The sequence below is a fragment of the Ostrinia nubilalis genome, chromosome 18, assembly GCF_963855985.1.
Source record: "Ostrinia nubilalis chromosome 18, ilOstNubi1.1, whole genome shotgun sequence".
Taxonomy (NCBI): domain Eukaryota; kingdom Metazoa; phylum Arthropoda; class Insecta; order Lepidoptera; family Crambidae; genus Ostrinia; species Ostrinia nubilalis.
This window is the reverse complement of record NC_087105.1, coordinates 1887669-1902906: the sequence shown is the minus strand read 5'-3', so window position 1 is coordinate 1902906 and position 15238 is coordinate 1887669. Positions and strand designations below refer to the sequence as shown.

Sequence of the window (15238 nt, the reverse complement as noted above, 5' to 3'; positions counted from 1 at the left end):
TTGATTAAAAACTCAGCTGCTTGTTTTTATTTGGAACCGCGTTTGAATTGAATCTCGTTGGATGAAAGTGATGATGATGATAGCTAAGATGGAGCATGCTTAAGACTCATATTCGCTTGAGTCTGTAGACTTAATCTAGGCCAAAAAGAAGACGAAAACAGAAAATGAGAGTTTCCTTGCTGTCCACAAAAACGTAAAAGGAATGGCTTCGTTTGTATCTAAGAAGGGATTGAATATTTTGCTACAGATTGTTTCAAAACGCCATCCATTCCAAAAATGACTGCATGAATCATACCAAAATATAATATAAATCAGCATTCCAACTATATTTCCCATATTAATTAAATCAGCATTCCAAACTATTTATTTTCAATCCCCGATTAATGTATCAGTAAATTCAATTACCGATCAATTTGTCACCGAACAACGAATGCGACTTAATTGCTTCAACACGCGCACGAATGTGGAGCATGCGTGTGCGCAGATTTTATTCGCATTATAAACATTTACGCAGTTCCAAAAATACATCAGTGTCATGGTCAAGTGCTTTATTTTTGGACATTTTAATATGCGACTGCGGGATCACTCACGCGTGATGATCTAATTTATACTCTGTGGTGGTTAATGGCTGAAATTGATGATGATTGCACTGCAGAAGACGAAAGAAATAAGACGAGTCAAGTAATTAGTGATTTTTTGCTATAACGGTACGAAAAAAAGGAATGGTTAAGAAAGTCGAAATAAGTCCTAGGGTATCAATAAGCTTTCAAATTGTTTTTCGTAAATGGGCTGGATGGAGAAAGAATTCAGAAGGCTGCATAAGTTTTATAAGGTATTTTATATTTCTATTATATCTACAAAATCAACAACAATTACACAATAGTCAACAACGATTGCAACAACAGCAACAATAACAACAAACCTGTACTGACACACAATAAATATCACAAGTCAACAATAGTCAATACTGACGGAAATACATCTCCGACAAATGTACTTACTTATCTTAATTATTTACAAGGGCTAGGCCCGGCCTGAGCACACCTCAGAGGTGTAACGAAAGGCTTACAAAGTAAGCTATTTTCTTTGTACATTTCACAAATCGGCAAAAGAAATTTGACATCTGGCAGAATAGAAGATTCCATGGCTATAAAAAAGTAAAAAGCGTTGACAGCCTATGTCAAATCTCATCTGACGAAATGCACGTTCCGTTCTACGTGACTGAATGCTTAGTGCTTGCCGCCTTTGTGGTGGTAGATGTGCTTGTACACTGGCACGTGGACGGGGTAAGGCTTGGGGATGGGCACCTCAACCTTCTTCTCGACCTCGACGGGGTAAGGCTTCTCGACCTCATAGGGGACGGGCTTCTCAACGGTGTAAGGCACTGGCTTCTCTACGATTTGTGGGACAACCTGGAATAGAGAATTTTGAATTAGAAATCGGAATAAGTACTTCACAAAATTAACAACAAAGTTTTCTTGATGCCTTTGTTTTAATGTAAGAATAAAAATAAAGTGTCAACGTAAAAAAAAGAGCGGGAAAAAAGTTTTTTTTTCTAAACGCGTGTGGCTTTTTGCTTTCGATGGCCAGTTAGATTACATAATGGTTGACATAAATGGAGTCACGGATCGCTCGATCGCTGGTAAAAACTAGAAGACAATGGGCATGATACAATCAGAGGCATTGTGTTCTCTAATGGAAAATTGCTAGGTTTCTCTTAGCGATGAAAAGTGTGTGGCCGGAGAGTGTAATGAAAGGTAGAAGCGAAAGAAACTAAGGCAAAACGAAATGTGCTAAACCTGCGATTAAGCTAAATATAGCTTTGAAGTAACACACTATACTTATAATCCCAAGTTAAACGTTGTTTTCAACTAATACGATGTTGAAAAGCAATTACTAACGAAATAAAAAGTTGTTTATTCAGACTGTAGAGTATCTAAAGCAATACAATAACATAACCTTTTTTACAACTGTAATTCTCAAAGTTACTCAAAATTAAAAGGTATTTTTAATTTTAAACGTTATGTTACGAGTAATGAATATTTTTGTCTGTAATCTTTAGATCTCAAAATCTTGTTTCCTAATGTATTACCATCGTGTACGCTATCCTAAATTATCATTAAAACATTAATGAGTTTAATTATCTGTTGAAAAGATTCTACTCAGATAAAGAGGCCATTTTGAAGTGAAATAAATTACGTGAAGTTGATTGAAACATACGTTAATAATCCGTGAACGTATTCGTATTTCGCTAGTTTACTAACAAAAAAATAAAATAAAAATAAGTTAGTTTTTGTTTTGAAAAAGATTGACTATCTTGACATGATAATAAAATCTTTGAAAAATTTTTTTTAAACAAACAATAATGTTTTGAGTCACTTCAGTTACGATCGTCTTTTTAGCTAGATAATTAAATGCAAATCTAATGATTTAAAGCTGTTAATCTTCACTAATTGCGTTTCTAATCTCGTCGCCATTTCTTTTCTATCATTAGCACTTGCATATGCGTCACATAGAAATCGAATCTTGTGGTCTAGTAATCCAAACCAGTAAATGAAACGAGATCTCACTTTCGCTGGTAAAATATTATTAAGTCAGACGTACTAATTTGCTACACCACTTAAATGTCTCGTTAAGCGATATGTTTGTGCAAAGATTTATTATTATGTATTATCGATAGTTAATCTTTGAAGCTAGAAACTAGAATAGAACACTATGCTTTTTGGTGTCGCTACAACCAACTAGGTAATATGGGGTCACATTGGTGTCAGATTTTGTGAGGTGTTAGCGTATGATCTGACTCAATTCAACTGACGAGCCCTCATGCATGATATTATGATATTCTTTTTGGAGCTAGTTTGTTGATCTCGCAATGACCATTCAAACTGAGAACAATTCTGAGAGATTTTTAAACGTGTCTATTTGGGAATCGAACCCAGAACGTCTGAGTCTGAGTTGAGAGTCTCACTCTTTTCCTCTGGACCATGGAGGTTAATTTGTGTAGTTGTCCCCAGTTTAGTCAAGACATTGCTGGCTTATTTACTAGAAGTTCTGTGATTAGTTCATAGCTCTACTGTCCTTTTTAGGACTTACAGTTCTATAAAAGCTGTATAGGAGTGTCATCTAACGCCCGATTCCCATATTCAATCCTTGTCCAAATCCGGATTACAACTGTCAAATTGAATTCAGTTTTAGATTATATTTCCAAAATGTTCGATGCATTTACACTTTAATATTGTTTAAATAGTCTTATAAACAATATAAAAATGTAAAAACATCAAAAACCCCAGTTATTTTGGCCAAAAACATATTAAAATTTGACAGTTGACAATCCAAATCCGTATAATTTGGATTAGGATTGAATATAGAAATCCAGCATATATCTTTAACCTATTCCAATAACCTTCCTAAGACTACCAGTTCTACACCAGCTGTATAAGTGCCCTTACCTTGTAAACAGGAACGTGGATCGGCTGCTCTACCGTGACGTGCACAGGGTAGGGCTGCGGGATCGGCACCTTCACGTACTGAGGCACGGACACCGCCACGGGATGCGGGATGGGCACTCCGATCTTCTTGACCACAGTCACGTGGTAGGGCTTGGTGTGCTCGGTGTGGGAGTGGCCTTCGGGCTCCCATTCGTCTGAGGGCCGGCCGTGGGCCAGGGCCGCTAGGAGGAGGATGGTTGCGGTCTTCTGGAAGGTAAAATGTGTGGAATTAGTTGATGGACTTTATGAATGATGTACAAACTTCCTTGTGGACCCACAAGGTGGACCGACGGCCTGATAAAGGTAGCAGGAAGGCGATGGATGCAGGCCGCTACCAACCGTGCGATGGGGAAGTCATTGGGGGAGGTCTATGTTCAGCAGTGGACGTCCTATGGGTGAAATGATGATGATGTACAAACGGCAAATTCGTGACACTAAAAGTGGCCAAAAAGTTGACAACACAAGCTTATTCCAATTGTAACTAAAACCTGTTGCGAACGTTTTGGCTATTTTTGGTGTTACAAACTATTTGACGCTGACTATACCAGCAATTTACGATTCGAGCTGGACTTCTAACTTGGTTTATAGGTGTGATGCCAGCTGTAATGATTTACTACTAATTTTCGCTCTGAAATGTCGATATGAAGATTTTATGAAACAAAAAAGATGGGTTGCTCGAAGTAATTAGTTCTACACTGATAACGTCGTGTGCCAGTAACTTATAAGGAAAATGAATCACAAAAATAAAAGCCTTCGTATAAAAAACAAGTAGGTATCGGTCAAGTGGGTCCAAATTATTCGTGATACTTTGTATGTAAACTTTTTGCCTGCCCACACTTTTTGTTCGCGAGTTTATTGACTCTACGAATTAGATCAAGATATTGCTTTATTTATTCTCTAATTAAGTTCGAGATATTCAATTTACTAAGGAAGTAATCACTATGTTAATGGCTACCATAGTTTAAAACTACAATAGATTTTACGAGCTCTAAAAGCAATAAAATTAAACATTAATTTTAATTTGAATATCATTTTTATGTATCGCCCCGAACGAGTAAAAATGGTATAAAGCAATTATTACCAAAAACGAGCGCAATAACCGTAAAAGTGACATTATCATTTTTTTATTTTTGTATTTATAAACTGAACGTAATTCAACTGAATGATATCCAGTAGTACTATTTTGCATTACAAATGTATATGCAAATCGGATTTAATAAATTTAACGTATTCTTGTACGTACAAGTTATTATAAAAGCTCTTGCCTTAATGACCGTCACAATTTACGGCTATTAAAGGTTTATTAAAGGAAGAAGTCTTATAAAGTTTAATACAAATCGAAAAGCTGCTGTAAAATTATTATAAGGAATTCTATAAAGAAACACACATATCTACATGAGAGAGTAAGAAAATTATTCCAGATAATAATTACCAATTAAGATCAGGATGTACTCAAAACAATGAATAGGTAAGTATTAAAATTGTAAACGATTTTTTTTAATGGTAAATATTTATAAGACCCAATTTAAGCTTCAATAAAAAACGGAAGTTTCATTGACTAAAATATGTCTACTATTACCGAAATTATGTCAACAACTTTCAAAAAAAGAACAAAGCTGTCAGTTTCCGCTCCAATTGACGGTTACGTGTTTGACATATTTTTTAAAATATTATGTAAGGGACTTACAAAGGCGATCATGTTGTTCTGCTTGGGTGTTGTCGACGGCGATGTTGCGACTGTGCTGGTGGAGGGTATAACCACCATTTTATACTAAGCGAAATGCCTGCTGCACCTTTCCATTGAGCGATGGCATACCGGTACTGAGGCACTTTCTCTGCGGCTCTATACTACGCTGGAAACGCTTTGGCTCACATCCATTGCTTGGTTGTTGTGCGGTACAAAATAAACGTAAGACAAAACTCATCGATGGTCACAAATATTTGTATTGTATTGCAAGTGAATGTGATAGTGAATGGTTTTGCGGTAGAATTCGATTGTACTATTTGGGCTTCATAAGGAGAAGTTAATACCGTTTTTTGTTTTTATTTGATTTTGTCTAGATATGTGCGTGTGTTTTTTTTCTTGCAAGTTTTGAAGATAGAAAGTTGTGTGACAATTTAAAAAAAGTATGGACAGTTTTTTCAATTAATATTTAATTAATCTTGTCTGAAATTGTTTTAAAGACACTTTTAATTTGGTTTTTAATAAGTAAAATTGATCAAAGTGGCGTGCTATTTTCGAAGAAGTCATAAAGTTTTTAATAAGTATGCCATCGTTCCAATTTCTAGGTAGCTACTATGTGGGTAGGTTAAGTAGGTGCCTAAGTCCTGAAATATTGTTGGATATTAGGTTATGTGAAGACACACAATAATAATGTAGAGCAGGGATGCACAGACTTACTTTGACCAGGGGCCACTCGGGCAGATTATGAGCTAAAAGCGGGCCGCAGAAAATAAAAAAACTGAATAAAGGCACATATTTCTTGATATAGAGCATGCGATAAAACTGGAGTTTTTTGAACTTAGGTAAAAGTGTTATAGATAGACTAGTCTTCCCCAAAAAGGTATATAAATATTGTAGTAATAAAGACACACGCCAATTACCTACGTTCTGATTCCGATTGAAAAATTAACAGATGAACGGATGCGTCCGATAATGCTTACTCGACCGCGACTAAAACGAAATTAATATCTTTTATTATTGGATTTCATGTCGCATACGAGTTCATTGAAACACTCTTCCTGATTGAAATTTAATAGTTTTTCCTTATACTTACGTAATAATCATGAAACGAAAGTTTAAAACAATAAAATTACAAAGACGAAAGCAAAAATTGCTGTTTTTAAATTGTCACATTATTTTTATGGTTTTTTTAATGCCGTAAAATCTTTATGAAAGCGATCGGAATACTGTGTTTAATAATTAGACTCAGATTAACGGATCTTCATGCGTAGGTACCTACATAAGTGTCTTCTCACATAAAGGTTAACACATAGCAGGATAGCAGGTACATAACCTCTAGCAGTGGCGGCGTAGCATGGGTTGGCACCCGGGGCGATCACCCCCCCGTCCCCCCGTCATAAGTCCTAAGGCACCCCCTGGCACCCCCCAGGATTTTGGGGTTACCTACCGATTCGAAGATTGAAAGACAATCGTACCCCCCCCCCCCCCCCCCCCCCTATCATGACATAGACCGCAAATTTATCATGCAGATGTGCCAGTGAGTACTAATCTGCGTGACTTGTGTCACCCCCTGATGCTTGGCACCCGGGGCGGACCGCCCCCACCGCCCCCCCCTTACGCCGCTACTGACCTCTAGATGTAATAAACGTAGTAGTTACATTGAATGAACAATAAGTGCAAAGTCATCAACCTTTGAAGTTGAACTATATCTTCAATAATAAATAATAACTAAATACTCTTTATTGCACACCACATATAAAGAACAGAAAGAAAAGAACACATAAGGTACAATTAGGCGGTCTTCAATCTACGAACTTACCTACCATAAAATGTAAAGTTTCCTCAACCGATATTAAATCTTATTCCCTATCCCTACCGAAGAAAGTTCAAAGCCATTGGGAAAATTCGTTATTTTATGAGTGTCATCCATGCTTTATATCGTATGCGCACAGCCTTTCGAATAAATGTTTACTTAGTAACAACAACTTTGGTCTAGTAAACTTTACTAGACCAAAATTAATAGTAGTTGTTCAACTAAGGAAGTGTGAGTAAACCAGTTTAAAATGATATAAATAGAAGAACTGTAGAGCTAGACATAATTAACTTAATCTACATTAGTTAAAACTTAATTTTTAAGATAGTCTTGATGACGTAAGATAATGATCTTCAATGCAAAATATGGACTACTTTTTCGAGCTTGGTTTTTTGGACAGCTTGATTCACCTCATCAGCTCTACCTACTTATTAATCTCATTTTTTGGTCATCCAAAGAACGATGGAGCGTGCTATGCTTATGAGTTTCCCTAGGTGATTGAATCAAAAATTAAGAGGTCAGTAGGAAAACCAAAGTGCCCGACATAAAATTAAGTGGCAGTGGCCGGGAGCTGATGGCCGGTGGGACAGCAAAGTTCTCGAGTGGCGACCACGGGCCGGAAGACGTAGTGTGGGCAGGCCCCCACTAGGTTGACCGACGATCTGGTGCCTGAATGCCGGCAGTCCGGGAAGTCCTTGGGGGAGGCCTTTGTCGAGCAGTGGACGCCATTTTGAAACGATTAATCTCATCTATCTTACGCTTGCCACTGTTGTTATTGACTGATTGTTTAGGATTCGAACTTCCAACTTCATTGACCGAAGCGTCCACCAGTCCAGCTGTCATAATGAATGTACACGACAAAGAGTCATCAAGTGACATCAACCACATGTTATTACGAGTGTGGGTTACGAGAGCGTCCATCATATTCGCATTTCCGAGTTTCGTCATGAGCTAAATGTCTACGCAATCTTCTGTGTATTAAAATGTAGGTAATTGTGTTGATGGTGCACTAGAAAATGAATCGAATTTGGTAGTTCTTCTATTGAGAATGTCTTTTTTTTCTGAGATTTTTTGAACTTAAAATGAAAATCGCAAGGAAAATGAGATTGCGAATGGAGGAGTAGAGTCCTTTACAATTAGTTTGGCATGACATATTATTGTTTTGCATGATAATATGTATTACATTTACTTAAACAAACAAGATCATAGGAAAATAATTAGAATCACAAAATATTAAAGTTTGGAAAAGACAATGTCTCGTATTTCAGCTACAAATAATAATATGGGCAATAATGGGCATATCAAATGACTCTACGTCATTAAGACCTAAATAGCTACTTAATTGTAGTGTGTATTATAGTCCTGCAAGACAAATGTATGGGAAAGTCATGGAGTGGGACTGAGTTTGCTTAACCTCACTGACATTTCAGGTTTGTAACATAACCTAGGACCAATCAAACTTCTAGATCTATGCTTGTAATTGAATCAAGTTTAAAGCTTCAACGCGGTCATTAGGGGGCGTCCATAAATTACGTGAGACAATTTTGGCCATTTTTCAACCCCCCCCGCCCCCCTTGGTGAGATTTGGTGAGATTTTGCCTGACCCCCTCCCCCACCCCTCTAATCTCACGTGATATTTAATAAAATGCCTATTTTGCAATGTCTATGCTTCGAGTCTATTAGATTTATATGAAAAAATCAGTAACCCAATGTCGTGCCACGCGCAGTGCAGGGTTCCGTAGCTTCCCGTCGTTTAGTAAGACAAGCAATTGCTTCAACCCAGGACCAGTTTTTTGATTTATAGTCAAGTTAAACATTGTTATAAAAACATTTTTTTCTGTTATTTAACCACTTGTCATTTGACATCTGTCAAATTTGACTATTGGTTACTTTAACTACAAATACATAATATTTTCGGTTTAAAGAATCTTTATTCTCATAAGAACAGGGTAGTTCACTTACATGAGATTATAATAATTTACAACAATAAAATTGTCTTGTGACGAAGCATGCGCAAAGCCCACAAACAAAAAATAATGTAGGTACATAAATAATCATTAACATTATTTCGAATAAGTAAACATCAGATCTGCAACTCCGTTGACACAGAAATAATGGCCCTCAAACTAACTATCATTTACTCAGTCAGGACTAGGTAGGTGTGACTAGGTGTAGTGAGTAAGTATCCACCTACTAAATAAATAAGATTGTAAAAGAATACGAGATTTTATTTTTATTTTTACTGTTCGGGTACTCGTAGAAAACTGTGCGGGAGGGATAGTGTTTGGTTCGCCCAAGTTGGCAAGTTAACAGTGAGCATTGGAGTTGTGTAGTGTAGGAGACAGTGTACCAAAATTCATATTTACAAATAGTTGTTTAGTTATTATATTTTTGTAGTTTATATTTCAAAATAAGTTTATATATTTAATTTATTAATTAATTAATTTATTTATTTAATGTATTTTATGAGTCTTTCTACAGATGAAAGTTTCATAATTAGATTGCAAAAAATAATAGAGGATTATGTATTTTAATTTATTGTTTTACGTTTTATTCACTTTATAAGTAGGTGTAAGATTTAGTTTTTAAATTAATTTGTCATTCAAGTAATAGTTAGTATATGTTCTTTGAGTTTTCGTTTGTAGATTTGTATACTTTCACTATTTTTGATTGAATCCGGAAGTTTATTATATAGTTGAACACCTTCATATATTATATTCTTTTTTCCATACCTTGTTGTTCTCGGTTGACGAAGAAATAATTTGTTTGTGTTTCTTAAACTGTGTGTGAATGTTTTTTTAGTAAGAGTTATATTTGTTTGAATAGTGTTTTCCAGAATTTTTTTGATCAATAAACACAAGTTGTAAGTGTATAGTTGTGTTATATCGAAAAAGTTTGTTTTTGTATAAAGCTGTTTTGTAGGTGTTAAAAAGTCAAAGTTATAAAGTCTTTTTATTATTTTATTCTGTGATATCTGTAGATCCTTAATGTGCGTTTTTGATGCCGATCCCCAGATTTCCACAAGATACTCCAAATGAGGTTTCACTAACGCGTTGTAGACAGTATGCTTTATTGTTAATGGGAGACAGTTACCCATTCTACGCAAGGCGCCAGAAAGTGCTATAAGCTTCGACCGCACATGGTCAATGTGGGGTCTCCATGTAAGTTGATCATCTAATATTAATCCTAGGTATTTCTCACTACTAGACTGACTGATGATGTTGTTGTTAACTTTTAAGGGGGTAAATTGAGGTAACTGTTTATTTTTAGCAACAAATATCATAAATGATGTCTTGGATGTATTTATAGTAAGTAGGTTATATAGAAACCACTCGTTTACGATATTTAGATCATTTTGTGCGTCATTTATGATTTCATGTATACATTTTCCAAAATAGAATAAGCAAGTGTCATCAGCGTATAAAGTTAGATAACCCTTCAGACCGATTTGGTTTATGTTATTGATATAAATTAGAAATAAGAGGGGTCCCAGTATTGAGCCCTGCGGAACGCCGCATGTTATATTACAAATCGCACTTTCATAGTCACCCATCCTAACAATCTGACTTCTATTTGAAAGATAGGATGCGAGTAGGTTGTAGGCAGATCCAGTGACACCCAAATTACTCAATTTTTCCAGAAGTTTAGTATGGCACACGGTATCGAAGGCTTTTTTTAGATCTATGAAGATCCCTAAACAAATTTGTTTTTCGTCTATTTTGGTTTTTATATTTGTTATTAAGTCGGTTACTGCAGATAGCGTATTTGATTTCGGTCTAAAGCCGTATTGTTGGTCTATGAGAAACCTTTTTTCACACAAATACTCATTCAAACGAAAGTAAATTATTTTTTCAAAAACCTTGGATAGTACCGGTAGGACCGAAATTGGCCTGTAATTTCCGGGATCAGTTTTTGGACCAGATTTATAAATAGGGGACACTTTAGCCAGCTTCAGATTGTCAGGAAATAAACCAAGATCAAAACACTTATTTATGCAGTCTGCTAAGGGTGCGGTTATAATATGCTTAATACATTTTATTGACTTTGTGCTAATACCGTCTACGCCAGTACTGGTGTTGGTATCTAGGCTATCTACTACGTCTGCTACTTCCTTAGTGGTACAATGTTTAAGAGTTATAAGGGTAATGTCGTGTTGATGTCCATGTTTGTACATAAGTGTGTTACCTGAGTCCTGATGGTATTTCAGTGGAATTCTACTGGCCAACTCCGTACCAACGGTAGAGAAAAACTCATTGAATACATCACAAATTTTCTCACCGTCTGTAATAGTTTGTGAGTTTAAAACTAATTTGGGTGGGACATAGTTACTTTTCGTCTTGTTCATAGCCAGAGAGTTGATAACTTCCCACATCTTCTTTGGGTTCTCTTTACAGTCTTGAAATTTATTGTAGAAATAGTTCCTCTTGTCTCTGCGAATTTTCAGCTGGACCTGATTTCTTACTTTTGTAAATTCTTTTTTCAGGGTTTCGTCGCCACCACTGTTTTGTAGTCGTCTCCAAAGCATGTTTCTATTGTTCATCATGCCAATAACTTCTTTATTAATCCAATCATCCTTCGGTAGGTTCATTATCTTGATTTTTCTTATTTTATTTTGCTTAATATGTGTTTTTATGAAATTTTCTAAGTATGTATAATTATTCGTTTCGTTTATGTATTCAGATTTTTCAATACTCTTATATAGTCTATCGTAATCCATCGCTTCGTACTGAATCCTTGGTTTGGTCTTTGTCTTGCATTTAAGGACCTCCACGTAGATCTGTCTGTGGTCGGACATAGCAGAATCAATTAGCGAGACATTGAATGAATTTTTATTTAAGTCTGTCAGGATATGGTCGATTATAGTGTTTGTAGATTCAGTTCGCCGAGTATAATATTCTTTTTCTATTTTGTTTAGTACGTCATATCCTGTATCTTCAAGTGTGCACAAATATTGTGTGGTAGGAGTGTCGCTTTTAATCAAATCCAGGTTGAAGTCCCCAAAAACGATTGATCGCTTTCTTATTTCCAGCTGTTGGCTAAATATTTCAAGAAATTCTTTATGATTTGTATCGCCTGGCTTGTAAACACCTCCCAAGTGTAGAGAAAATCGTGGTAGAAATATCCACAAGTAGTGATTACTATCTTTGTGTTTGTTTTCGGTTATTTCAAAATCTATGCTCTTGTGCAAATATATGGAAACGCCTCCTCCTATTCTATCATGTCGGTAGTTGAATATATGGTTGTAGTTGGGTAGACTGTAGTATTTTCCATCTAGTTCCGATTGTATCCAAGTTTCAGTTAAGATGATCACATTGATTGTAGATTTAATAGCTCTCAGGATACATTGCAATTCTTCAAATTTCCCAGGTGTACGAATGCTCCTCACATTTGCGTAAAAGAACTTGAGAGACGATGAGTCCACGGGAAGGTCTTGGTATTTGTTCACTATATGGTATGTAATACTGTTTGAGCTGAAGTCATTGTTAGGGTGTTTACAAGTAGTATTTATTCGTTTTTTGAAGGTGTGATTTCAGTGATGGTGGGTATTCCTTTGACATATCGTATTTTAAGGTTAGATTCTCCATTTTTCTCACGTTGTTCCATTTCGATTTGGAGATTTTTCAGATATTTTCTTTGAGCGGGTGTTTGGTCACTATAGATCCTAGTATTAGCCGGAGTTTTTGACCGATTTTTTAGTAAGTGTTTCGGTGTTTCGGAGCTATCAAAAATCAACTTAAGCGGTCGAGGCTTGCTATCCATAGTTTTTCCCAATCTGATTGCTTTGAGAGGCTTAGGGCAGTCTAGGTAGATGCATTTTAGTACATTGTAAGCCTCTTCTAAGTCCGCATCTTTATCCGACGTGATGTCCTTTTCATTTATTTCCACTAGATTCACCATAATAATGTTTTTTTCACGTTGTAGTCTATCATGTACTTCCTGAATAATCTCATGCTGTGTTGCTGTTTTATGTTGAAGGTTATCTATTGGATTATTCTTAAGCTCTCTTAAGTCGGTTTCAATCGTATTAATTTTGGTTTTTATTGTTTTATGTTCACAGATTATATTCGTAACACTGTCGTTAAGTTTTTTGTATTCTCTTGCTAATTCTTCGGTCGTCGATTTTAAGTCTTTGAGTTCCTCTTTCATTTCCTCGCGCATTTGTGTAATGTTATGGACTTGAGTTTTAATTGATTCCTTGAGAAGATCTTTCATCTCACTACGGAAATCAGCTAGGTCTTGTTTAAAATCGTAATCCAGTGTGTGAGGTCGCCTTTTTCTCGGATTTACTTTAACTTGTTCTTCATCGTCATAATTACACAGATTATGAGTGGATCCACTTGCGCGGCTGAGGTTTGTATCTGGCGGTGAATGCGTGAGACTCATTCTGACACAAAAGTAATGAACACTGTCTCCTGGTCTATTCGAGTAGAACCGGTAAGGCTTGCTAATTCACTGGTACTGCTTGAGCGTACAGTGATTATGCACTTTGTTACAATCACCAAAGGACTTGTTCTTGCTTAACACACAATTTAAAAATTAGAAATATTTCCAAGCAGATACGATACGCGTCCGCACACTTCGACACTCGACGTATTTTCATACGTATGTAATGTCATTTTTTAGGGTTCCGTAGTCCTGAACCCTTATAGTTTCGACATGTCTGTCTGTCTGTCCGAGGTTTCGCTTGGAAACTATTGGCACTGGGGAGCTGTAATTTTGTGAAGGTATTTATATTAATCACGCCGACAAAACGGTATAATAAAATGTTCATAAAAAAAATCTAGGGTAGCTCCCCTGCATGTAAAGTGGGGATGAATTTTTTCAAGGAAAACTATAACGGTTAAGATACATTACTTAGTTTAAGAGTAATAGTCATTTGACTCATGTATTATACAATTTCTTAAGCAGTAAAAATTTCTTAGAAGAAAATTTGAAAAGTGACTTTAGACTCTGAAATATATTGTGGTAACGACAGACAACTACGGAACCCTACACTGCGCGTGGCACGACACGCACTTGGTCAATTTTTTACGCAATAGCGATGCCGATGACGTTTTTTTTTAATTTCGAATTTTCTTAATTTCGACATTTATTCTGCATCTTTAGTGTTCACAAATGCAGATGGAGGCATTTTTAGTTTAATTTGATTAGACGGTTTAGAATAAATTGTCATTATCATAATAAAAAAAAATTTTTTTTTGCCAATAACCCAGTTTTCTGGCAATTTTACTCTATTTCTTGCGGGAAAAATTACGTGTAATTTTCCGAGACCCCCCCTCTCCCCCACGTGAGATTTAGTGAGGTTTTCGTTGACCCCCTCCCCCCCCTAAAAGTCTCACGTAATTTATGGACGCCCCCTTATGGAAATCATTGGGGGAGGCCTATATTCAGCAGTGGACGTCCCATGGCTGAACTGATGATGACATTAATAATAGTACGCACACAGCACCTAAGTATCAAATGAATGAATCGTACGTACACCTGTTACGAGAAATTATTGTGGGACGAAGAGAATGGCATCGCAGCGCGCGCGCTGCGTCAATAGAGGACCGCGGGCGATCGAATCAGAGCGGTTTAGGAATTCGTGTTATTCACACAAAATATAGTTAATCATTTGGCAAAATATAGGCTGTCAGATTGGGACTAAGACAATGAGCAATTTTAATAATACTTATCTTTGTCGAATTTAGAATGAAAATGAAAATACTTTACAATTACAAAATATGTGACGCTCTCGTATAAGGTTAACCTGTGTAACGAGAGTCATGCTCCTCCTCAAAAACATAGACTAAATCAGTGTTTAGAGTGAATTTTATCTTTTAATATAGAATAGCTTTTATAAAATTATTATATTTAAATAGTGTCCAGCTTTTTAGCCGATTAATTGCTCTTTATCGGACTCTGTTACTACTAAATTACTTCTTTGGATTCCCATCCCTAGGGATCTATCTTGGGTTCTCTGTATTTAAGGTGAGAGATCAATTTTATTTAACGTTTTGAAAATAAAATAATGACGATACTCACGTCAATTTCAAATACTGACTGACATTAGTTAATAATACGGTAGTTTCCTTTAACTAGCCCAAATCAATCAACACAAATAAAATAAAGTAACAAAAAACGAAGACAAACTGCAGTTTTGGGAGGTCCAAAACTAATGGTTGATGACTATTATAAACTTAAGAAGCTAATTAGAAGTGACGAATGATGTGTCATTTGTATTTAGAGACTTGATTACTATAGATAGGTACA

General features: G+C 36.0%; 1 protein-coding gene across 1 annotated transcript; it reads right to left on the bottom strand.

Moving 5' to 3' along the window:
- Positions 1 to 819: 819 nt before the first annotated feature.
- On the bottom strand, positions 820 to 5228 carry LOC135080346 (uncharacterized). The gene is made up of 3 exons (XM_063974997.1): positions 5176 to 5228; positions 3450 to 3695; positions 820 to 1412 (listed from the first exon to the last, which is right to left on the bottom strand). The coding sequence occupies exons 1-3, from the start codon at positions 5185 to 5187 to the stop codon at positions 1230 to 1232; spliced, it is 441 nt and encodes a 146-aa protein (XP_063831067.1). The 5' UTR covers positions 5188 to 5228; the 3' UTR covers positions 820 to 1229.
- Positions 5229 to 15238: the final 10010 nt, after the last annotated feature.

What these genes read in the sequence shown, in the direction of transcription:
- LOC135080346 (XM_063974997.1), bottom strand. An exon ending in TCCACGTTCCTGTTTACAAG is followed by an intron (nt 1,413 to 3,449) that starts GTAAGGGCACTT and finishes TCTCTATTCCAG; the next exon opens with GTTGTCCCACAAATCGTAGA.